The sequence below is a fragment of the Egretta garzetta genome, unplaced genomic scaffold (genome assembly GCF_000687185.1).
Source record: "Egretta garzetta isolate BGI_Z169 unplaced genomic scaffold, ASM68718v1 scaffold313, whole genome shotgun sequence".
Classification (NCBI taxonomy): domain Eukaryota; kingdom Metazoa; phylum Chordata; class Aves; order Pelecaniformes; family Ardeidae; genus Egretta; species Egretta garzetta.
Genome location: NW_009259063.1, coordinates 2470933 through 2497829, shown reverse-complemented (window position 1 = coordinate 2497829; position 26897 = coordinate 2470933). Strand labels below are relative to the sequence as shown.

The following is a 26897-nucleotide window of genomic DNA, read 5'->3' as shown; positions in this document are numbered from 1 at the left end:
GCAGCCACCTTAATTTCATCACAGCAGAGGCCCTGCCTTCAGCTTAATAGATTTAAGCTGGAAGGATGTGAAGTAGCCGCTGTGGCTCCCTTACAGCAACTTCCTGAGGTCAGCAGCCTTACCTTACGGAGCTTGAGTGACTGACTCTAGGACTATAAGCCACACGTTACCAAGTAAACCACAACAAAACTGACACAACACCCTTAACACAAAACTTGAATTAACTTTATTTTCCCCTACAGTCAACAACTGGTCTGCATTGAGCTTGAAAGCAACAAAATAAATGAAATCTCCAAACGACAGGGGCCCAGAAATCCAGAATTAATTACCTTTGTGAAAATGTTGCAGCTGCAGTATTGGTCTGTGTAAACCATCGGAGTCAAAAATGAGTTCGTAAATCAAAAAAATATTCTACACCTTGGGAAAGAAGTCAGCAGTAACATTCTCACAGAACACTGTAAATTTACATTTTCTTCATGACAGGTACATACTATTCTGCATTTTACATCAAATTATTGATGCAAATTTTGTTTCTATAAAAAGTTACAACCTGTGGCAGGAAAACAAACTGCAAAACCCTTTCATTTTAATTAAAGAAGATTTTCAAGTCTGTATAAAGTTTTCCTATAGCTGGAAAGTGAACATGTTCAGTCTCCATTTGTATTTTAGTGCATTTAATCTGACAGTTTTCACCACTTAAAAAAAACCAAAAACCAAAACAAAACCAAAAACCAACCGTATAAAAGACAGACAAAGCAAATAGCACTATAGCAGGAATTTCTTCGCTTGATTTAAGCACTCTAAATAAAAATGCAGAGAAACAGATTTCCAGAAAAACTTCTACCCTCACAAGAAAGGCAGTGAGGGGCGGGGGGAGAGGTTTGCAAATCCTCTACCTCCAACAGCCACAGAAAGGGGGGGGTTGTATACCTGTCAACCTTTTTTTTTTTTTTTTTTTTCCCTTCCCCATTAAACAGGCTATACTTGTTTTACCAATGTAAACATTTACCTAAAATAGTTTAATTTCTGTTCTGAAGCACCAGCCACGACGTGGTGCTCAGCGGCACGTTACTATAGCATTCATTACTGTCGTTTCAGCTTTTTCAGGAGGATACAAATTTAGCCCTTGTATCTACGGTGTGCGAGGTTTGCCTTGTCTACCTTGTGAAACGACGGTGTAAGGCAGCAACGCGGCAATCCCCCAGTGAACAAAAGCAGCTTGCCCAATCAAAACTAGCACCCAATTAATCTCCCCTGCCATCTCATGTGAAAACGTGCAGCTTTGCGCCTTACACCCCCGATCAAACCCAGCCTGCAGCAAGAGTGAAAGGACATTGAAAAGAAACCACTGAAAAATAATCACGGGAGTAACTTATTTTGAAAGTTTAATTTTGGAGAGCTCCGCTTCCTCCTAAATTGTTGAAAACAAGTCATTTATAGATTTCACCATTCCAGTTTACACGTTGCTGCTATTCAGCTGAACGGTGTTTTCCAAAAAAAGATTGACAAGTATGCATGTGCCAAGGACCAAATTACAGGGTTCTTTCTTTGGTGCGGTCAGTCCAAATTCTCAACAGATTTGAAGGATAATATGTACCAATAAAAAAAAAAAAAAAAAAAATGCTGCTAGACTTGGATAGCAGCTCTGTCGTGCTTCACATTACAAATCTAAAACAGCTGTTCTCAATAAGCCAATATTTTTAATCAGACATTGCCTGAAAATTTTGTACAATAATCTGGACCAATGATGGTTCTGTACCCTCATGTTGCTGTGAAACATGACTTGAGCTAAAGGCAAAGACTGGTTATCTCAAGGACAACTGCTTCGTATTAGCAATCAGAACAGTGTATTTAAACTGTCTTCCTGTTGGGTCTCTTGCCTTTCTTTAAAATTAGTTTATTCTTAATGTAGCCACGCTTCCTTTTGGAGGTCTAAAAAGAAAAACAGAATAAAACGTATTAGTTAACGATTTAGTCTTGACCACGGTTTAATGATGTGCATTTCAATGCCTGATCTGTAGACTGATTTTAAAGAGCTTAAATGATCAACCCTCAACTAGGTACTATCCAGGTATTATTTTTAAAGTTGGGGGTGTTAATTTGTGCCCAACATTTGCTTTTGTACAAGACTTACTTCTGCAAGCCCCGTCTACCAGATCTGTAGAATCGTTTTCAAAGCTTGTGTGGAGGCAGAATTAAGCATTAACCAACATGACAAAGCTCTAATATGCCCAAGGAGCAGAAGTGTGGAGTGTTGGTTTTGTTTGGAAATACCTTCTTGCATCTTTTGCCCTGTTTGAATCTCTGAGGAGTTAGCAAGATGATAGATAGGAATATTTGCTCAAAGCAGCGTTTTTCAGAAGTCGGACAAAAACTGGATGATCACATTTTAGTCTTTAGTCCTCTGCTATTGGTCTGTTGGCTAGTTAGCGCTTTCTGCACGTGTGTCTTTTTATCAGCATATTTTAGATTTTTTTTTTTTTTAAGGTAGTAATAGGGGGAAGCACTAACGTTGGCCTCAGGTAATATTAACTTCAAAGTTGTATAAATACAGTTAGTTGGTGGCGGGCAGATCTGTACACTCAACGTGCCTGCCACAACAAATTAGACAGTAGCAGCTCCCACGGTTGCTGCACTTCCCTGCATTTACCAGCAGGCTCTATTACATCAGTTAAATATAAATCCTCTCTTTTTAATAACAAGAACAACAAGAATAATGATATTACTCTGAAGTGAGATAGACACAAACTAATATGTAATACTCGGACACGTTATATCTGAGCTTGAGCAATGCCATTCCTGAGGTGGAAGAGTGACAGGAGATGGACTGAATTTCCAGTAAGGAAGCAACTGCTGAAAACCTGTGGCTACGAAGGAGCCCTCAGAATGCATTTAAGAAATCCTCATTTAGGCACTTGCCCCGTGCTCTCTGCTGGTTCTCCAATTTCTTTATGGGAAGTAGAGCCTGTCTGTACTGCAAGAGCAGGTGATGGATAAGGATCTGCATCAACTTTCATCCTGTCTCTAGGCAGAGAACCGACACATCCACAGCTTAAGCGGGGTCAATACATCTATCATTAATAAATACAGCCTTGCTTGTCACTTAAGATCAAAAGTTACACTCTAAGTGTACGACAGGCACGGTGAAGCTTATAATTTCCTTTTTGGATAAGTCTTTCTTCAGTGACAACTCCCAAAGTTTTATGAACTTCCATCAAATCACAAAAATAAGCATCTGTACCCTCTACCCTCTAACATTCTTTACTTGTATTTCCACGACGCAGCGTAACTTTACAGCCTGTACTAACTTAAGTTCGTTACACATTTGTTTCTGACAGGGTTCTGGAATTCCTTTTGCAACATAGATTTGAACAGTTAGGAAACATGTGTTGTGAAGGAGGGGGCTGCTAAGATTGTCCCCAGCTCCCCTGGTAACAGATCTTTCTTAATAGGCTGACGTAGCACACCACAGCTAACCATGAAGATGACTTCAAACAGTAAGCAGACAGACACTAAAGTTCCGTCAACAAAAGTTTCATATTTAATTTATTTCATACAAAATTGCCATTTTTAAACTTCTAGGCATCACTACTTTCAAACAAAGTCAGAAAGCAACTTCCACATTATTTACTTAGTGAGCCATAGTTACTGAAACATGAATGGAGGTACTTTGGAGATTATACTTCCAGTTACATGAAGACTTAAGAGTTGTAACAGCCAGTGACACACTCTATTTCCAGTTAGCATTCTGCCTAAAAAAAATCTAGCCTTGTGTCTTCACATGCTTTTAAGTTAAGCAGACAGTAAATTAACAATTATTACCAGCAGGCAGGTCTGATATTGGACACTAACATGAACAGTATCCGTAACATTCTGGCTAGTGGAAATACATCATTCACCAGCTATGTGATTCACCGTTAAAAACAAACTGCCAGCTCCTGACCCCTTTCAGCTACTTCACTGGGAACCCACCTTCTTTGACAAATACTTCTGTTTCGGTACAATGTTGGTTACTCTGGGTTTATGATCCAATGTCTCTCTGTTGTCTAGTTGTTTCACCTTGTATATTCTAACAAGCCAGTGCTCTGAGGTGAAGGCTTCCTCCAGATGCTTAAATTTAATGTCTTTGTTGCCTATCTCAGCATTGCGCGTACGATCGAATCCTGGGGGTGTCCGAAAATCCAGCTATAAAAAGTAAAGTTGCATGTTAGTTTGAGGCAGAACCCAAGGCACCCATCACCGCAAACCGTGGTTATTTCCTACCACAAGGCAACGCTTTCAACTGGTCTAAGTCAAAGGACAGCACTTCCCTCGCGCTGGTTCTTGCTACACAGAAAAAAACCCTCTCAGTTCCTTTTTAAAACTGAGAAAGAGACAAATTCGTTCTCGCTCCTACAGGTGTCGCAGGAGACGGCACTTTGTGTCTCAACAGAAACACCACGTCTGCACTCAGAGGGGAAACTACGGAAGTGGAAGTCTGAGGTGCGGCAGCCTGCAGCGGCGTTTAGCACAGCTGCTCCCTTGTACTCCCTCTTCGGCAGTGCAATGATTTGCACTGTCATGGGTTTCCATACATAGGTCGTGTTGTTTATCAGTTAAATTTGACCCCTCCGCGTTACAAAGAAGATCCACCGGCATCCATTTTAGCTGAATAAAGGATTCTTGTGCTGACGCATCGGAAAGAAGGGCCCTTGGTGGCAGGGGGAAGAACGGGGTGGGGGGAGCAAACAAGGCCGATGATCCCAAGGGGGAGTGACCCCTCTCTGAGAATTACGCCCTTATCACCTAAGTGCCGTGTTGTTTAATACACTGATGTTTCTGGTCGTTTCTGACAGATATGAGGTAGCCAATTAACAGCTCCACTGCTGTGGCACTATTAAAAAAACAAACCTAAAGCTCTGCACAAGGTAATAGTTAATGCTTTAGCAAGGACAACGCATAATGGAATTAAGATGCTCGTCTGGGGCAATGTGAAGGACAGCAAAAAGCCAAGTACAAGCGTAGGTTAGCAGCAGAAGTGCTTTTTTCTAAAGGTTATATACTCTAGAGCATGCCTGGATGTGTTTTAATTTGTACAGCTGACTCTTACCTCCGATGCTGCTACTACAAGCAACACTCAATCTAAAAGATGGAAAATACATCAAAATAACATTTGTTTTCTCACATTTCAATTAAGATTCAGTAGAAGTTGTAGCACTAACCTGCATCTCTCCAAATCTGTAATAGGACATTTTATACATGAGGCAGTTCAGCAACGTTGGAGAACCTGCCTTGTCTACCCGGAATTCTCCCTGAGGGGTAAAGTAATCACTTTCCTTTAAAAACAGAAGAAGATACAGAGAGTCAATATAAACTAAACCCCTGTTTAAGGTCATTTCTCATTCCCTTCTCCACAAAAAAAAAAAAAAAACAAACCTTCATAAAGAATCTAAGCTGACTTTTACAGTTTAAAAGCTGATTTAAGCTAATCTTAAAACAGAAAATGATGGTGCTCATTAAAGTTACAAACTACCTGTTTGTAACCCAGACCCCAACGGGCCAATCTTCCTAAATCTGTATTATTGTGCTGGTACAAGTTTTGTCACTTCACAGTCAGCAGCTAGCGGAAAACTGATCTCAAAATGTACAAGTTAGTTGGGCATCTATCAAAATTATTCTTCAGAAAGGTGAAAAGCACTCTATTGTTAATATATGAGGTCTGCAGTGTTGCCATAAACTTTATGTGTGCACAGTGTTTAAATAAAAAACTTCTGCCATTTTCATCTCCAGGACACAGATGAAACTATGCACGCAGGCTGCTCCCTTAAGCCTGTGCTCAATACCTGGAAGTTTTTGTTAGGCTTAAGCAAATATTACTACAGACTTCTGCAATCTCCAAGATGTTTGATTAACTTAAACTCTACATAAGTCAATATTAACACTTGTCTCCTACTGTTACAGAGTTTGCAGAAATTTGTAATGCCAACCATTTAGACAGTCTGAACACTTCTTTTTTTAAAAGTATGATGGTGCATAGTGCTCAAAGAATGACAAAAGATACCCTGTACTTTTAGTATCATGCAAAGAAAGTGAAAAGCTTTTGAGGTTACTGACCTTTCAAAACCATAAATATTGAAAGAAACTGGGCTACAGGCCTCTGCACTCCTACTGTTCTAGGAAAACAACCCATAACACATTTTTCAAATAAAAGTGCAATAAGTGGAAGAGATCTCCCTCCACTGTAATGAGCGCTACCAGAAAAGCAACAACATAAAAGTTAAAAAAAAACCCAAAGCCAACACCATAGAGATGATTATACAGAAATACAGTATTCAGCCAAGAACGCTTCAGCTTTCCTCTGTACGTTTCCACTTACCCGGATATCTTTGGGATGTTCCCCCTCTGCTATTCTCACCATCCACAAGAACTTATTGATGTCGTCACCCGAGTAGCCAATCACACCACCAAAAATAATCAAAACATAATCCACATCCAGGCTTCTCATGATCTCGTACGCTGCCGACTCATTTGATGACATTGCCTTTCCCACCTGTATCGCAGCAAAAATATCTTAAACATTTGCAGAGGTGCCTATGGAACAGATCCACAGATCAAAGCCCAAACACACATACTTGCCGATCGCAGCCCCCGTTTTCATTCCAGGTAAGGAAAAGCCATTGTATCTATTCAGAAACTCAAAAGCCCAACATATACTGAAATATTTTCTCCTCTGTAAGAGCGGTGCTGCCCGTTGAAATGAGTGGGTTTGAGTATAAAATGTAGCAATAAGGGTTTCCCTATTGTGGCACTTTCACAGATTTTTCAAGTCATGGCCGTACTGCCAAAAACGTAGTGTTGCAGAAAATACCCAATTCCAAATTATTTTCAAAGCTTCAGACACAGCCCAAAGTGAATAAATTATTTGAAATGTTAGTAATTTCTGGTGGCTTTTTTTCCTCGAGCTTGTCCTTCGCTAATGAAGCAGCCATGCTGCATTGCGCTCAGCAGCAGGCAGGTACCCTCAGTGCTGAATTCAAGGTAAGTTTATGCAGAGAAAGTGTCAGAATAGAGACATCCTTGAGTTAAAAGCAGGACATAGTTTTGGCCTTGAAAAACTTTTTGAAGCTGTATCCAAGAACCTCCTCCATACTGGTCACTTCCCACACTTGGAAAATTCACGTCAGTCAGTAACTGGCATTCAGTTCAGGAGTTCTGTTTGCTGTTGGAGGTCGTGCACTTAAAGCATAATAAAGTATTGGTGTAGTAAAAAGGGAATAACTACAATATAAATAATATTTCATCCAAATTGGTAACATCCAGTTAAGAACATAATTAGAAAATGCTAAGCTTAGGCCACAATCTGTCAAAAAGACTGAGAACCTCAGCTGCTTGGCCACGATCCTAATCAATGTCAAGTTATTTGGCAGATTTCCATCCCTGTGCAGGAGGAAGTCAGCTGGCACGTGTCTCTGGGGCACGCCTCATTTAGCGCACAAGCTCAGGTATTCGCCGCAACGCACGTTTATTGCTCGGGTCCCCCTTTATGGAGCATTCATTCCGAAATGGAACCTGACAGCGCCAGCAGCCATACTGGAGAGAATTCTGTATTAAAAAGCCATCATTGCTAATTGCTGCCGTGTGTGTGGGTACTGTGCTTACGCAGTACAGCAGACTTCCAGGGTCTCCCTATTCACCTGATGCACCTTGTCCTGCAGGGATCTGCTGGTTTACATACAGGATCTGCACGTCTACCTCTTGTAGAAGAGGGAGGCACACAGAGCTATCAGAGCTGAATGGCCATCTAAAACACACCAATGCTGTCGGGTCAGCAACCAAAATAAGAGAAAAGTGCCTTAGTACATGGGAGGGCTTGTTGACTGATATTAGCACCAACGGCACAATTTCCCAAGCCTGCTTTTGGTTGATGTGAGTTCCCTGCCCCTGTCAAAAGCACGTACAAGTGATCCCCCCCCTTCCCCAATACACATTTTTTTGGGACTTCGTATGCTTTTGAACGCTGCTTGTCTGCAGATCTGGTCCAACTGCTGCACTAGATACTGACACAAGACAAGAAACTACCCTAACTATCCTACTGCTCAGGCCCTTCCCCCATTCTGCCCATGTAGCATGACCATAGATTTTTGGGGAAGAAACGTCCACTGATGTCATCACTGAGTAATGACGAGTCATTACACAGCACCTAGTATGACTGCAACCCAGCTACAATATAGAGCATTCTTTTGTTTCTGAAAAAAGTTTTAAGTTGCCCGAGCTGGTGCCCCTGTAACCCCAGGCAAGGCTAATACCCTGCTTTTAAGCACATGCACAAAGCTTAAACTTACTCTTCAGAAGGGAAAAAAATTAAATGTACAGATGTTTTGTCTAACTGCAAATTTGAGAGTTGCACCAAATCTGCAACACTTCCATTGCTATTCATAAACTTTCTCTAATTTCCAAGATGCCTGAAAATCTGTTGTATCACGTGGGCAGTTTTCACAGTGCCATTCAAAATCCAGTCAGCAAAGACACTCCTCAACTGAAACGATCCCTATTTGGACAGTTACATTAGATGTTTGGCGGTCCTCCCACCAAAGAAAAGAAAAGAAACTGAGGTAGAGGTGAAGTTTTGGAAACTCCAAGTAAATAAAACAAACTCCAAAAGCAAAATTGATCCCTTCTAGCCTCAAAACTCCTCACACTTGAGTTCTAATAAATGCAAAAAATATGTTCCTTCCACCTCTGTGTTTCCCACCCTATGGAAATTTCCTCAGTATCTATCACACTATCAATCAACGGACATTTACAGTTTCATACTGGACTGCAATGTAAACATTTTGGTGTTCCTACTCCACGGAAAACCACCACGCTTACCAGGGCTATGTGGCTGTTGTTCCAAGTATTGTTATCAACCAAGGTTGTCCGGTTAGCCATCCCTGCGATCTGATAACCATAGTCCCACCACGACATCACTCTGGCGTGCTCATCTGTGTTTTGTCTCAACCAGTAGTAGGCTTCTCTGAAGTCATCCAGGATATTCCGAGTGCTGGAAGACAGCGTTCATTTTATTCACGTTGGTACAAATGCTAGGAACAGATTAACTGCACCATGATAAATCTGGGCTCACAGATAAGGCTTTTCTTAATGCGGTCAACTCCCTTTGAGGGATTCGGTCACCAGCAGTCAGAAGTCTGAACCCACCAACAGCTGAATGGCCAGAAGCTTTTGAAGATGTGACTAAACGCATTTCCAGTCGAATATGTACTCATAAACAAATTTTCCCAATTGACTGAAAAACTGGATAGAATTATTTTTATGTATTTACATGAAGGATTTCATAAAGTGTTGTATCTTTTTGAAAATAGTACAAAGAATTTTTTATCCAGGTGGCGATTCTGCCTTCATATAACTGGAAGTGATTACAAGAAGGTACAGCAAATTGCTAATGCAAAGGAAGTAGAAAGGCTTTTGCCCTGTAATTCTTTTCAGACTTGCAGACCTTACTTACCCATCGTGGTTATAGGAAGCAAGGACAACGCTGGGGCTGGAGTATGCATTGCTTGTTACCCAGGTACAGTGGACAGCAAACATCATCAACAACATCAGCATCAGCATAGTAACAATGTTTTTGATATTAGGACCTAGTCCTTCTTCTGTTTTTTCCTGTTCAGATACATGTTTCCTCACCTTGCCTGCCTAAATAAACGCAAATACATCTGTTATGGCAACTTTTATCACCCTTGACAATGGAACCGATGCCTTTTCTTCACCGCATTCGCCCCCCATAAATGCTACAAGATACTATAAAGCTAGACCAAGTTGTAGCATAAATTAACTAAGCATGCACAAGAATGGATGATTCTCCTTGAAAGCCTCCTTCAGAAGAAAAAAACTACTATGTGAGGGTCAATGCACGACTTCCTTGGTTTGGCTCAGTATGATGATGCCCTTTTATAGGGGATGATCATCAACCTCTTTTTTAGGCAGGATGGAAAAGAGAAAAGCACAGATATTTGCTGTTAGGAAAAGGGAGAAACCTACGGCTCATGCATCGTCAGGGTCAGTACAACAAAGTCTAAGAGATTAAAAACCTAGTACCTAATTCTTCAGGAATAAGAGAATATGCAAGTTTATGTATAGAAATACTTTTCTATAAAATATATTATTCTTTAATTTCACCGTGTCTTAGAGGAAATACAAGAGGGAAACATGGAGACATTCAGTGACACAGGACTGCTAGAAGTAGTTAAGGAGAGAGAGCAACTCTCTGCCATCACTTCTATAGAAAGCTGGGTCAACACTGTACACTTCCTTTAGGTTAAAGGCTCACTACTGATCAAGCTAGAAGGAATCGCTTCTACACCGGCACGGATTTTTTTGGGGGGGGACATCAGTTACATCGTATTGGACAACATCAGTACTCGTTCTAAATTTAATTGCTAGTGATTCAGACCTCTAGTGGTATTTAAAATATTCTGACCAAAAGAAAAAAAAAAAAAAGTAACAATAAGCTGTCTTCTGACTTCTAACTTTTGCTCCCTTCCCTCACCTTATCATACAGGTTGCCAGGGTTCCTTTTGTCATCCTCATCACTGCTGTCCTCTATTGGTGGATTTTCCCTCTTCATATCATCACCCAAATAACGCTCAAAGACATTGGAGAAAGCAATTGCAGACAGCATACAGACCACGGGAGTCAAAGTGAGCATCAGACGAACCATCACACCAGCAAAGTAAACAGCGCTGATTGCATACAGAGCAACTGCAAAGAAACAAATCTACTGATGACATTTAGAAAATAACACTCGCTCTGACTGCACACGTACATGCTCTTCCATAAAACTGCTTCTGGAATTGGGTTGAGCATCTGTGTGTATAAAGACTTGAGTATGCATCTTGCATTTCATTGCTTTTTAATTTATAGAGATAGAGTTCAATTAACGTTTATCCCTTTTAAGCCTCAAACCCTTCCTGAAGTTCATCTTGACAACTGTTAAGAATAACACAAACCCATTTTCATATTCATTAATAATGTGTCAGGAGATACATTATTAGTGAAATTTAGTATCACACACCAAAAAATACTACCGGAATAATAGGTAGTTTCATTTGATTAAAAAGGCCAAACAGCCCTAGACCAAACAAGTTATTGAAACTGAAAAAGCAAAAGGAAGTGTTAGTATTTCACGTAAATATCAAATTTTAATTTAAGTTAGAGATATCTGTGGACAAATTGGGGGCTTGTCTACATTGTAATTCCGTACAGACAAATAAAATGATACTGCGAGCCCTACTCTGAAGCCAGTTTTCTTGAACAATATTATCTCTGCTCCCGCTCCCGCTCCCTCCTTCCCCCCCCAACAAAACAATATTTTCAGGATAGTAAGGAACATTCAGAACACTTTTCTTATAAGGAAAAAACCCAAGCAAACCTGTATACCCTGGTTAGGAACATTGATTGTTCAAGTAATAGTGGTTATTCCTGGTCTGCTACAGTTCAAAAATACACTTGTGAAATATCTGCCATGGAAATCATGAAGGGACACCAATTTATCAGATTACATTACATAAATATTTTCTACTTTTTAGCGAAGCAGTATGGCTCTCCATTCTCGCTCATAGGTCTCTCTATGCTGACTTAAATGGATGATGCAGCAGTAGGAGGCTGAAAGCGAGTTGCCCAGCACTGGTCTTGACAAGGACTGAATGTACGCCACAGGGCACAGAATACCCCAGAGTCATTGGATTTAACACACTAGATGTTCCCACTTGCCCACACACCTCTTAGGTAATCCTAGGAGGCAGCTATATTGGTGTGGAGCCTCCTGTCCCAGTAAAAGCCCAAGACCTGAGTGATCTACTCCTCCATATGGGCTACAATTTCAAATTACATCCTTACAAGCCTCATTCATAATCTTTAAAGTCTGCTTTCACAGTGCAGTTTGGTACAAATAAACAATGTGTTGTCACAGACATAGGAAGACCTCACACCTCCAGTTAGGCTCGTGTCTTATCTAGCACTTGTTCCATAGCAAGTGATTCTGTTCACTAAAATAGCAGAAAATCTGGAAGAAAAGGCATTTTGAATCATCGTCTGTGATGGGATGAGTGCCAGCCGCCCAGGGATGGGTTGGTTGCCTTGCAGCCTGCGTGGGGAAGGGCCCTTCCCTTTGCACCAAGCTGCTCATCTGGCTGAACCGTACCATGGAACTGTACCCCAACGCACGGTTTGCAAGATCAGCATGTGGAAGAGCATGCAACTCCAGCTGCAGAACAGAACCATACTGACAAATATTCCGATCCTGCCTCTTGGGACGACACGCCATCACCATCTCACCAATCCCTGCATTTTTATAAATGTTTTTAAATATTGCTGGGTGCAGGCAACTTGTAATCATCAGCTTTAAACACATCACTTTTAATCCTTTTTTAGAACAAGCCATACACTAGCTCTGAGCAAACAAAACCAAAATGGAATCAAGTTGAAGACAAGATTTTTCAAAACAATTTTAAAATATTTTCTCTTACCAAAGACTCTTTCGTCATTGATGTTTTTGATACAGAACCACAGCCCTGCTGGGAAAGTACACACGAGAATATGCAGATCAAAAAAGAAGGAAACCCATGTTGTAGGCTGATGCTCAGACACAGAGGCAATGATCGGGATGTGAATTTTCGCATACCTTTTTTAAAAAAAATTCAGTTCAAATTATTTTGAAAAGATAAAATTATTAAAACTTGTAAACATTAGGAATTCTGAAATTCATTTCAAATTAAAGTGGCAAGTGCTCTATTCAGCAGAAATCTGATGAAACTTTTATACCAAAAAAGTCCCCAGGTCTTACTGTATTTAGGAAGTATTGGGTGTATAGTTATTTAAAACACCAATATAAAGGATTATTTCCATACTAATTAAAAGAATGAAAAATTACGGAAGTTTTATTATGGTTAAATATGAAGCCAAATTCACCTAAATGAAAACACACAGCTATGGAAGCCCCATCATTACATTTTGAAGAGATAACCATCTCCTAGATTTTTAACACTGTATTTCAAAAACTCTCCTCTACACAGAATACCTTCCTTTTCTTAGTACAGGAAGCTACAGTATTAAATACCAGACCAGTTACTGGTGGTCCCACATTCTTTTAGATGCTGAGAATATCAGGCTTTGTCTACACTTGGAAATACATCTCAACTAAACAACATGTCAAACACTCAGTGCAGACAAGGACAAAACTGTGTCCTACATTTAACAGACCTAATCTGTTCTATACAGACCTAATCTGGGGTGCTACATGACCGAATAGTGAGGTATCAAACATATGTCCTTTTCTTCACTGAGATCTCATTCTCATTCAAAACTGCATTGTGTGTTTTAACACAATATGATTTTCTAATGTAGACAAGCCCTCAAAAGTTTACTGCTTTGTATATATATAGAGACCACTTCATTTACAGTCAAAGAACAATATCTATATGTTCTTCAAATAGATCTGAGGCTTCTTTACTGACATCTATTCTACTAGATTTATTACAGAGTTGGTACAGGATCCTGTATGAGCTGGACTTTGGAGCCTGAAAAAAACCTGAACTGCAAAAGTTTGAAGTTCTCCTATCCCTGCTTTTGATCTTAAAAAAATCTACCAATTGAATTTCATCTTAAATACATTTATCTGAGAAAAACTATCTTCAGCTTTATTCTTCTTCTCCTAGCTGGCTGAAGAATCCAACATTGGATTTTTAAAGACTAACTGAACCAAAAGATTAACTAGCACGGTCTTTTTAACCGCGAAAACACACATGAGTAAACCAGAATTGTTCAGAGTAGACATCTGTATACACAAAACAGATGTATAAACATAATTAACAGGCAACATGCAAGATCATATGTGCAACATCTTTGTGATTTCATGAAATGTTGCACAATGAAAATAGTGTAAGTTTACGGCTCTTAGTAATTTTTAAATGTGTCCTCAAGTGTTGGTACAGCTTTTGGTTATTTTACGCTGAGAAGCACTACAATTTCATATAGAAAAACATACCATTACATATTCAAAGACTTCCAAAGAAGCAAGAAATTTAATAGACAAATTAGTGAAATGATTGCAAAGATCATGAAACAGTTACTATAAATGCTCTCTTTAGATAACTGATTGAAGCCCGCTATATTCTCCCTGACTGAAATAGTAAATGGATTTGCGGATGAGGAGAGCAAAAGATTATTAGTTTTCAGTAGAATGCTATTGATATCTAAATCCTTATATCCTTTATCCTTACTTACCCAGTGTCCCACAGTGAATAAAACCTGCCGCTCCAAGGAGCAATATAACCTGAAAAATAGAAGGGGAAAAAACCTCTTTTGCTGCCCAGGTATTTAAATGCAATAATTTTTCTACTGCCTCAAATTAATAGCAAAAAACCAAAGAAATGTCATTAAAACTTGTAATATATGTGAACCAGACCTACTGCATCAGGCAGGCTGGAAAATCTATCAACCGTGAAGCTAGTTTTAGAAGAACACACTCTTACAGGATCCCATTGTACTCATGGAGTATCAGGACACCCCACCCCCACCCCACCCCCAAAAGTCAAAAGCAAGGTAATAATGAACAAAATATTTCTCAAAGATCGAGAGACAGCAACCTATGCTCTGTAAAGAAGTATAAGAAAACATAATTGATAAGGAAGTATTTATTTTTTCTGAAATGCCTGAGCAGGAAACTGGGAACAATCTATAGCCAAAATACTAATACTCAATGAAACACTGGTTTCCTATTGTTTCTCTACTGATGGATGTAAATGGAATACAAAAGCTGCTACCAGACATGCTGATAAGCTTTACATATTATTTTTTTAATAAAGCCTTTAGATACTGGTATAACATAAGATGAAAAGAAACGGTATCATTATCAGATGAAAGATAACAAATATTAATTAGTTATTAGTAAAATTCTTCTTAAATTTTACTTCCACTTTCCTCGCAACTGTTTCAGCTCCCTCTTGAAGACAGACAAGCTGAAATAAGAGAAAGTTAAATCCTTTTATTTATTAATGCATGACACAATAAGTCTTCTCTCTATCTGATATTTAAAATCAGGATAATCTGACTGAAGGTTTTTGTTTAATATCTAGTTTAGACATTTGAATATTGTGGTTAATATTCTATGACAAGACATATTTTTCCCTTCAGTCTTCAGATGCAAAGCTTGCTCCCAAACCACTGCACGCACAAGAAGGAGGAGCTGCCAGCAGATGAGGAACTACCCGTTATGGTCTTCTTTAGATGCACTCAAAACATGAGATCAGATGGCATTCACCTGAGGGTGCTGAAAGAGTTGGCCAATATGAGAGCTACCCACCATCTTCACCAGGGTGATAAGGGAGGCCCCCCGTGCCTGGAAAATGGCAACTGCTACACCTCTAGGAAAGGCAAGAAGGAATATGCAGGAAATCACAGGCCAGTAACCTGAGTCCCTGAAAAGATCATGGAGCACAGCCTCCTGAAATACATTATTAAGTGCTTTTTTTGAAGCATTTTCCTTGTTTCTCATTTATAAGCTGAAGAAGAATGGGCTGGACAAACAGACCATTTGATGGGTTGAAAACTGGCTGTCCTGATAAGTTCAAAGTAGTACTCAGTGGATCGGGGTCCAGCTGGTGGCTAGTAAAAAGTAAAAGATATCCCAGAGGCCAAAACAGTGAACTGCGCTAAACTGAAAAGAGTGGCTGACGTGCCTTATGGCAGGCAGGACTTCAATCTAGAACCTCAAACCCCTTCTTCCAGGTGCTGCACCTGGGATACGGGGTCCAGATGTGGGCTCCCTTCTGCAAGAGGACTATTAAGAAAATAGAGAGGGATCAGAGTTCTGTGAGATGGTCAGGAGCCCAGATCGCACAGCATGCCAGAAGCTGAGAGAATGAGGTTTGCTCCATCTGGTGAGGCAGCGATACCGGTCAGTGAATTACAGAAGTTGAAATCAACACTTCCTAAAACCTGCAACAGAAGACATATTTTGCTGCACACTGAGATTAGAGGCTGAATTTTGTTTTGATATGCCAGTCTGAAAATTTTTGCTAAGCATTAGTAGGACCTGCTCATATGTACTGAAAAGCAAATGATAAACCATCGATGTAGAAGACTTTCAAACAAATATAGATGCTAAGTATTCTTTTGGAATAACAGTATCATAATTAACCAAAAAAAGTTATTAAACAGGCTGAAGTGTTAAACAACTGAAACAAAAAAAATTACACCAGAAACATTGCTAAAAGAAGTAAAAGGAAGAAGACAGTTAAAATAACAATATAGATGCTAAGTATTCTTTTGGAATAACGGTATCATAATTAACAAAAAAAGTTATTAAACAGGCTGAAGTGTTAAACAACTGAAACAAAAAAAATTACACCAGAAACATTGCTAAAAGAAGTAAAAGGAAGAAGACAGTTAAAATAACAAGTTATGTCTCAGGAAAGTGTTTTTTTTTTTTTCCCCAAAATAAAACTCTGACAAAACAGAACTGATTTTGAGGTATAATACAATGATGATGCAATTGAAACCAAGCAGAAGTCAATTTTTGCATGGGTAACATGCATTTAGCTAGGAAAATAAGATTGCTTTTTCTTCATCAGGGGGAAGAAAGTATGGTGTTAGATCACCAAGGAACATATCACTGGATCAGAAGATGGCAGTGAGGCATCTGGGAATGGCAACCAAGCAAAGACAAGCTTGTTTTTGTGATATTGGGTAGAACTGCCTTGAAGACTGAAGGCTGAACCACAGAAGTAAAACAGAACTTACAGATTAATTCCAGTCATACGGAAATCTGATTCATGTATTTCAGAAAGTAAGCGATCTGACCTTGACCTATCAATTCTATTCAGAATAGATTAGCTATACGTATCTTCATAATATGTTTTGGCTATAGTTACGTTCCTCATCCTCTCACATCATTATGTGGATTGTGGATAAACCCAGAATACTGGAATGATGCTACAAAGTTTTTTTCTGCAGCCCAGAAAGCACAGTGAATTCCAAAACACAGAAACATAGAGTAGCATGGGCACTGGTTTGCTGTGGCATTGCCACACCAACTTTAGACTAAACCAAATGCTGATCATCTGGTTTACCTGCTCAGAAGGTAACTACTTTCACGTTTATTTACCTGTGTATGTCAAATAGATGACACTCAGGAATACAATACCAGCAGCTAGTGAGACACCCAAGAAGAACAATGTCTGAAATTCTTGCTTTGTTAATCTGTCTCTCAGATACTGCAAAAACGCATATGCCTGCAGCAGCGCAAAAACACCTAAAGAAAGAGGAAAGTTTTTGTTTAAATGCTCAAAAGCAGTAACAGCTGTTAAAGTAATTGGCATACTTTGGCTATATTTGCATTAGAAAAATAAATGTAAGGTACACCCGTACATCGAAAAACTAGTATAAAATCACTTTCTGACAAACAGCCTTTAATACTTGAAAGGAATGATACTTTCTTGCAATGACAGAAACTTGCAATGAGAGAAAATACTCTACAAAACATTCTTTGCTTATTATATCTAGAGCTCCGATACCCACCACCTCTTTGCTCCCAAATTAAATTGGGAAAACTAGATTCTATTGATTATAACAAAACCACAGGTTAACATACCTAGACCTGGTGAAAAATTAAGACACAGACCCCAGGCAACAGACAAACAAGGCTAATATAGAAATAGATGGAAATTAAGCTACTGAACACAACAGGAGGATTTAATGAAAGAAAACACAACACCAAAACCCAAGCGTTAGGCGATACAGAGAACTGAATTGTATAAAGCCAGTGCTGAAATGTCAGAATTCACTGGGTAAGCACCCCACACCCTCAAGAAGGCCATTCAGAGTTTAACGTTAAACCAGAACTTGGACACGATTTTTCTGTTGTTACTCATTTCAATGCATATAATCAGATCAATCCAATGATTAGTCCATTCAAAAGTGAAAATTCACTGGTAGCTGGCAGAGGAAGAAAGAAGAACTCAAGTGTGTGGTGGTTCTTCAATTTAACAATGAAATTGAGGTGCACAATGTTGAAATTCACTAGTTCTGAACTCCTAGAGAGAGACACAAACTCTGTTCACTAAATAAATGTAACATTCTTCAGATGCAAAATGTGGGTTGAAAAATCTTTACTCTTTCCATTATATTCAGATTGATGAAAAAAATCTCCATTTTTTAAAGCATTTTTCTGGTAAATTTTAATGATATTACAATTGCTGTCCCAAGTACATTTTGATAAGTGACTTCTGACACATAATAAAAACCCAGAGGAATATAACAAACTAAATTATATCACACAAACAGTGTATGCCATTAAACATAAACCCATGAGACTTAGTAGAGGCTACTGCTGTCAAGATACCAAGATGTCTGAATGTTAACAACTATTGAAAAATCAACTTACTTTAAAGAAATAAAAAGAATCGAACAAGACTGAAATCCATTATTTAAAAATCAGCCTCCCGATTAGTAATTTAAGTAATTTGCATTTAACCCACTTCAAAAAATTACAGAAGGCTATCAACTCTAAAACCAAATTGCTCAGTAAAAACTGTGTTTACCAATAAGGATTGTTTTAATCGTACAATGCTTGAAGGCAACATTATATTGCAAAACAGTAGAGATTATAAACGCGTAAAATAAGCGCTTGTCAGAATGTGTAAGTGATCCAGTGTTATGGAGGCGTTTTACCTCCATTAACTCACATAAAGAAGGATAATGTGTCAACTGGAAAGAAAACTTCCCTACAGACACTAAATTGTACCTCTTTTTCTTTTAACAATTTGGTTTGTTAGTATGTGTTCTGTCTAATACAAGGAAACAAAGCCGCAAGGGTTTGAGGTTTTCTTGTGCTAAGCAGGCTGTTTGGAAGCAGACATTTAATTTTCTTACCTGCAGCTGCCATGTGTTCACTTGTTCTAATTGGCTGAAATCCCACAAAAGGTATCTGCATCGATAATATTAACCCCACAATGTAGAAAGTGCTATATGCTAGGAAAAAAAAAAAGAGGCAGGAGCGGGGAGGAAGAGAAAGGTGAGAAGAAAATGAATACACACATTTCAAAAAGCATTGGGTTCCATAGCAGAGTCCATCCTCCCCCAACTTCAGTGACACTGAAACAGAACTGTATCATTCTAAATATTTCGGCCATCCTAATTACTTTTTCCTCTTTTGACTAGAATAAACCTGCTTATTGCTACTTCCTCTAAAATTAGATGAAAGGTATTGTTCCTAATTGTTGTTTCTCCTCCTAAACCATCTACCTAAGACACTCTAGCCTGGAAACAGTTTTCCCTTCCCATTTTGTTTTCACAGGTCATGAGTGGGGGAAGAGCTCTCAGATAACAAGTGACAAAAGAAGCTTTCTGTACGAGGAGAAATTGAAGGGACAAGAGCTCAAAGAAGCAAAATATTTAAGTGTTTACTACCTATGTGGAAAATGGACAGAGGTACGCCTGTTCTTTTTTTAATGCAAGAGCAGAGGCATGCCAAGAAACTGAAAAGCAACAGAATTAAAAGCTAATATTAAGCACATGTATTAATAGATGTATATCAACCATGGGGACTCATAACCCCCCAGAAAGCAGAGGCCAAGAACACAATATATAATATTAATATTATTATTAATAATAATAATTATTATTATGTATGACTGAAGTTTCATATACTTTATTTTGACAGGGTTTTGGTCCTCAGTTTTCCAGGGTGAAGAAGAGGTGGGAGGGGAAGAGAAAAATACCAACTCTGAACAGCCACAAGTCTGATTACATTTGAAGTAACCAGCCAACTTGAAGCCCAAAAGAAGTTTTGTTCCTTCAGTGGCAAACAGCAATAATCCGCCTCCCAGGTTTTTAAACACTCCTACAAACCATAAACCACTGTCTTTGGTACGGCCTCGACCTTATGAAGAGATCCCTGTACTCATACTATTCTTTAGTAACCTCCATGAGAACAGGTTGGGGAGCGCATCACCTACCAGTGGTATCATTTCCATAGCACCTGCCTGGTCTCACTGGGTACGCTCACTGGTACGCTCCCAGGGTACCACATGCTTTCCAAAAGTCACAGAACTGACTGCGATGATACTTCCAACCACTTGCTGTCTTCTCTGGTGTATTCTTTCAAGCACCTGCATTGCACTGCTTGGCCTAGCTACTGATCTATTCTCTCTTAATGTCACTGAAATACATTTTTGCTGTAGGAAGCTCAATTTTTGAGGAATTCACTACAACATAAATCACTTATTGTACCATGAAAGTGTTACAACACTGCCATCCTGTGGAAGTTCAATGATTGGCATAAATCACTACATTTCACATTTGTTAGACCATTGTAAATCATAATTTTTAAGCCTAGCCCTGCAACTTCTTAACAAGAAGTTAGTTTTGGTTCCTGCAAGCTATCCTCATGGTTATAACTTCAGCTAGGTGAAGAACAAATACATTCTGATCTACTGTGGATAAACTCATTTTACAAACAATTTCAGTTGCTGTACACTGCACAAACACAGGAAAACTCCGGAGTACGATCAAATACTGGACCATGTACCTTCAATTAATGGATTATAATCACCAGAAATAAACACTAATTATCTAAAGTTTTAAAATACTGAAGTAGTTGATATAAATATATGCCCGCTTGCTATTTGAATTATAAAATCCAATACATAGTACAAGGAATTATTGAAATTAAGTTTTAAATTCTGGAAGATCCTTACGTGGTTTTGTTATTAAATATTTTGAAAATTATACAGAACTTAAAAATTGTACCGGGGGGAAAAAAAAATTCAGACTGAAATGAAAATTTCCAAGTCTCTAAATTGTGCAAGCATGACAAATCTATATTGGTACCTTTCCAAATATAAAACCATTTACTTTTAAACATATGATAAACTGCAAGAGAAACTACAAGTACAATAATAGAAAATAATATCAATGGTTCCTGTATCTGAATAAAGGGGTTTTTACCTGTACAAGTGCTGCTAATACACTGGAATCATAAGCGCTTGTTCTTAATGACTAAGCTAGTAAGATGTGAACGAAAGATACAGACCACCGTCAAGACAAAAAAAGAAAAGCACAGCTTAAGCTTTCAGATGTAGGTAGTGTGATCACCACTGACGCCAACTGGGTCAGAAGTTATCTGGCTGATCCACTTATCTGCCTGCAAGTCATAAAATATTTTAAAATTGGCAAAAAATTAATGTTCTGGGAAATTTTTACTCATTAAATGACTCTAAATTACACTGCCAGACATATCAGATTGGGTCCCATTAACCTTTTCTACGGTGTACGAAGACGCCTATGAAAAATACATACAAGGAAGCCATCACTATTTTTAAAAACTTGGTGCTACCAATTATTGTTCTCTACATTTATGTTAGATCAAACGTTCATCCATTACAAAAGTTAGGTTCGTGCTAGTTTATTTTAAACATAAGCAACTGATCTAGAAATTAAGCCCCCACAAATCTTGGTAATAGTAAAAAGGATGCAGATCTTACTAGCTACTGTCAGCTGAAAACAGCTTACAAAAGTTTTAGCTGCACATTGGTGGTTTGGTTTTTTTTTTTTTGAGAACGATGAGACTGCTGCAGGCACACTAGCAACTGCGTATCACAGAAACTCCAAAAATATCTTTATTCTCCCTACTTCAATGAGCTTTTATAATCTCTTGTCCCCATCTGAATGGTTTGGAAACGAAGCACACTTTAATTTCCTTCTAGAAGTGCTTAAACATTCTTACCTGTTTTACAAAAACATCCTGTTAAACAAACCTAGAAATCACATACTAATGAGAGACGTACAGACTTTTCTGGGCGTAAGGCTTCCCACGAAAGCTTAAATTAAGCCGGCACATGCAATGAAACAGCAAAGCAGCAATCACATTTTTATTCTGACAACTCTGCTGAAGTTCATCTCCCTTACAGCTGAAGGGCAGTAACATCTGAAAACACCGTAGCTATTTGCAAAACAAACGTCTGCCGAAACCTTTACTTCATATGAACCTGCAGTACTATTTTCCCCAGACGAGTTCAAAGACTAGTTCATTGAAAGCTGAAAAAGCGAGAGCACTTATTCTTTATTGTTTCTGGTTACCACATCGCTTCAGGATTTTATAATTAGTAGCTTTAATTTTCTCTTGCCTAACTCATAGAAATTGGAAAATGAAAATATTCAGTAAGACAATTTTAAAAGCAAAACAAAATAAATTACTTTCCCCTTAAGTTATGAAGAAGTAGTTAATGAAGAAGTTAAGTAATACTAACATTAGAAATTAAAAGGGGGGGTTAGAGCTTTTTTTTTTCTCTTTTTTAAAAAGATTTTCTGTTTCTGAATTACATAAATAGATTAATAAAGAAGCATGAAACCAATATTTATAGTTTTGGTAACAAAAATATAAAACTGAACTTGAATAAATTGAGTAAATATTATCGTATTTAATGATTCAAATATATATGTAAATATAGTAATTTCTCTAGCAGGCACTAAAAAAACCCATTACAATAATTAAAAATACAAAGATAAAACAGTATTAAAATCAGTAACAAAAATACATCTACAAATACGAAACATCCTGCAATATTATACTTCAACAAACTACCTATTGTGAAGATTTCACATTAGGGAGTAAAAAATGTGCCAGCTAACTTATAAATCTTTGAATACCTGAATTGCTTATTATTTATTTCATTCACATACCTACACCATGGCCAACTGATTTAACTGGTAAAGTCTCTGTAAAAAGAGTTTCCAGAGTATTTAAAATGGTGGGCAAATCAATTAAAAAGTTAGTCTCTAGATCACTACAGATCACTATTCACATATTCCTGAAACTGGAAGGAAGGCTGACCCATTAACCCAATAAAATATTAAGGATTCACGTGGAGTGGACAGGCTCCTACACTACTTTTTAGTCTAGGTTATATAAAATATACATGGCTGCTGAAAATTCCCTATGTCTTTTCTCATAAATGTCACAATATACTGTACGTTTGCATAATTTCTGCTGTACAACTTTTTAAAGATAGCAGTTGTTTAATGTAATAGGAAAAGACAAAAAATATGAAACATCATTACAGATACACACACATATATATATAAAAATACATTAAAAGGATTCTGCAAATATTAAATCATCCAGTTTTTTTTTTTTCAAGTGCACTAGAAAGGAAAAAATTAGTTAGCAGCTACATATATGAAATTTTGAAAGTGTATTTTTTAACTCCTTATTTCCATGTTGTAGAAGATAACCGACTATAATCAGTAATCAAATTAATAAAATGCAACCCAGTATGCAATTACTTAATTCCCACTTGATAAAAAACACATCAGTATAATTAATTTCATATCTCATGATTCAGCATTTGAGAATGACTGTTGAATGAACAAAACTTACCGATGTAGACCCTCCTGCTGTATCTCTGCATCAGCAACAGAACAAACACATGCAGTGGAATAAGGTTGATGATGAAAACATAACCACCCCATGCAGAGACCTATGACAAATGGAATAGGAAATTAGATCCGAAAATATCTGCAAATTCTTAGGATAGCCAATGCTGGATTTATACATCCTAATGGTCTAACAAGGAAACACAAACCCCACCTAGACAAGCAGTCAGAACTACTGGTAATACCACCAGAATCTTTCTCAATATTTATTACCAACAAAACCCACACATACCGAAAGATTTTTGAAATGGGCTGGTGGATTTTTAATGCTATCCTTCCTGTATCTCCTCTTCCTCCCAAGCTAATCTGGTCACGCTGGTAAACAAGAATGTGATGCTGGGGGCTTTTTCCCACGGTGAAGGCTGCAGCAAAAGGCAGCAGTAGAAGTCCCATGTAGGATCCCAAATTTTCCTTTGACGTACAAATTTAGCACCGTGCTCTGCACTTTCTGGTGGGGACAGGGAACAGTATCTCCAGCCAGAGAGGAGAACAGGAGCAAGTTACACCTCCAGGAGCAGAACTTCTGGAGTAGAGCAGCCAATGCAGGTTGCAGTGTCAGGAAAGAAACAAAGGAAGGGGGTGGATGCACAGGGAAGCAGGGCTGAAATGGTGTACAACAACATCACAGATAATGCGAACCTGTAGTAACAGCAGCCCTTGAGAAGCACTGGTATGACTTACTTATAACTGAAACACTACAGTGCTAACAGTATATCGCCGATTGCTGGTTTAGATAAAGATTTAATGAGCCATCATTACAATGTGTTATCTAAATTTCTAACATATTTAGAAGGGCTACTGTTGACTAGACAATCTGTATTTTAACACATGTCCTCTTGTCAAATTACAATCTAGACTTCTCCCATATGTACCATGCCTACCCTAGATTTTCATTTTTAGAATGCACTAGCTAATGTGGTTTGTACTTTAGGGCTCAGATTCATGTAGGTATTTTTAAAGCCTGAGAATCCAGAAAGAAACCTAAGTGACTATGTTCTATAGAACAGATTCTAAAATAAGGATGAGGCCAAGTACCGGTTTTTCATACTAATACTATAAAACAGCGTTTCAAAATTTGGGGTAACCGATTCAGACAACATGAAACAAGCAGAATAGAAATCTTCTAAATTTTCTAGAAACTCATTTCAGATTGCCAAATTACTAGCATGCGGTATCATGGTTTACACAGGCAAGTTTATCTATTGAGAGAAAATATTATAGGAAGACAGGTAAGACAGAATAGAATGAGAACAAATGTGCAATTAGGACACTGTCGTATTTAGGGAAAGGTTTGAATGAAGCAGGCAGCAGATAGTTTGTATGGACCGGAGACCTGCATCTCTAATTATCAAAATATTAAGCCAAATCTAAGCGCTGAAGATTGTACTGAACTGAAGATGCACTTTGGAACTTTTCAATCAAAACTGAGGCATCCTCACAGATCGGCAAAAAGACTGGAAACATGCTATTACTCCTACAAGGATTGCTCAAATGTAAAGCTGTTTTATTTTACCTCCTCGTCATAAAAAGCTATCCGAAGCAGAAGTTGCTGAAGTCAAATAAATGCTAAAAATATAAATGCAGGAAAAAACCCTTCTCCTTATGGAACGCAGTGTGATGCTATGAGTCAAATTACCACAGTGAGTTAGGTATATATTTTAAGCAGACTTAGGTACCAAGAAAGATTTCTGTCAGTCCATGAAATATCCATTACTCTTTCAAGGAGCTGTTCCCCAAACTCCCCATGCAAGGACTGACTCTTACTACCTCAAAACTGTGATTTGATTTAATTTTTAACTTACACAGAGAAACACAAATGAATACTACATAACAAATAGTACAATTATGCTTTGTCCTAAAAATTTATCTGAGCAAAACATCTAGAAAGGCACCTTAACAAAAGTCTTTCCCAAAGGGAAATACAATATATGGAAAGCCACCACCAGGGATGAAGTAGCAATAAAATTCTGTCATCCAATCGCTGAGGCTAAGCTATGGACAAATCTTAACCTTTTGCTGGTTGACAGCACTTGAAAGGAAAATAAAAGAAAACCATTAATTTACACTCAAGGATTGAATGTCATGATGATGACACTGATTCCACACATTCTGTCATCATGCTTACTCTAGATCACATCCCCTCCCTCTTGTACAATCCCACAGACCAAGACACTAGTCAAACTAAGATGGGAAGAACTTGTTATTGTGTGATTTTTCAGCAATAAAATTGTAGAAGTATCGTATTTGTTACCTGCATATTTATGAACAGCACTTTTAGAGGATATTGCCAATAAACGGGCACAATATAAAAAAGACTATGGTATATAAATATAACAATTCAAAAACTTAGTTGCCTGATTTTGTGTTGCACATAAGTCTGTACCAAACCTACAGATCTCTTCACTGTAATGATATAAAACCAGCAATGCTATATGTAAAGAAGTGGCTGTTTATTTAACGACTTGGTGGAAGGAGGAGAAATGGGGGAGGAAGTAAATGTACTCTTAACAGGAGATAGCTATCCTCTTTGGTGACATATACAGAGCTATTATTTGCTGTATTAACAGCAAAAATCTTCTAGAAATCCCAATGAACCTCAAAGCTAGAGGAAAACTAGGCAGCATCCAGATAACCTCTGAATTAACCTTATACTTCAAATTAAGACATGCAAAACAGTTCATAAGTTCCTTTTTCTTGCAAGCCTAGTTACCTGACTGTAGAAAAGCAGGATTTGAGACCTCAACCTTAAACTGACACCAAGCAATTAGCCTGACTGTCCCACCACTGGCAAAAAAAAAAAAAAAAAAAAAAACCCAAAAAAAAAAAAAACCCCAAAAAAAAAAAAAAAAGAGTTTATCAGGGGAAAAAAGGACTTTTGACTGATTCATACAGGACAATTCCTCAAGTCTAAGGTTTCAGAAGACTGAGGAGGGAGGAAACCAATCCCCTCCATTTTGCTATTAGTTTTATCTCCTCAATTTACTACTGTTTTTCTCCTCTGTTAGCCCTTAGGAATATCTCTACAATAGCCTCCATTTTCATAGATCAAGAATGAAAAGGGACTTTATGGTCATTTAACCTGACACTGAATTCATTCAGCAGTTCTAGTGGTAAGCTTTACTTTATGGCATAATTATACCCAAATAAATAGCTTTCAAAGTTATACAAGTGTAAATTTCTCTATAAATTTTAAATATTATTATTGCACTTTAGTAATAATGACACACATTAATATAAAAATTCCACTTTAATTCACCTCTACCGAAACAAAAATCCCACTGAATCAGAGTACCTATTCATAGCATTGGATAAATTTGTAAGTAAAGTTATTATAGAGTTTTTCCAAAAAAATTGTTTTTATTGTGTTTATTTAAATAGCTTAAACTTCAAAATATTATGTCTTTTTACTCATATATTTAAGGTTTTAA

At 38.0% G+C, this 26897-nt stretch overlaps 1 protein-coding gene across 1 annotated transcript in view; it reads right to left on the bottom strand.

The window, feature by feature from the left end:
* Positions 1-239: 239 nt before the first annotated feature.
* The window catches only part of STT3B (STT3 oligosaccharyltransferase complex catalytic subunit B), a 30665-nt gene continuing 4007 nt past the window's right edge, over positions 240-26897 (bottom strand). The window contains exons 4-15 of the mRNA XM_009635151.2: positions 23414-23513; positions 18907-19005; positions 17141-17287; positions 14260-14308; positions 12504-12658; positions 10526-10737; positions 9485-9672; positions 8851-9022; positions 6356-6529; positions 5202-5315; positions 3973-4185; positions 240-1932 (exon numbers count right to left, since the gene is read on the bottom strand). Coding sequence (XP_009633446.1) covers positions 1852-1932; positions 3973-4185; positions 5202-5315; positions 6356-6529; positions 8851-9022; positions 9485-9672; positions 10526-10737; positions 12504-12658; positions 14260-14308; positions 17141-17287; positions 18907-19005; positions 23414-23513 — 1704 coding nt within the window. The 3' untranslated portion in view covers positions 240-1851. The remainder of the gene's footprint in view (positions 1933-3972; positions 4186-5201; positions 5316-6355; positions 6530-8850; positions 9023-9484; positions 9673-10525; positions 10738-12503; positions 12659-14259; positions 14309-17140; positions 17288-18906; positions 19006-23413; positions 23514-26897) is intronic.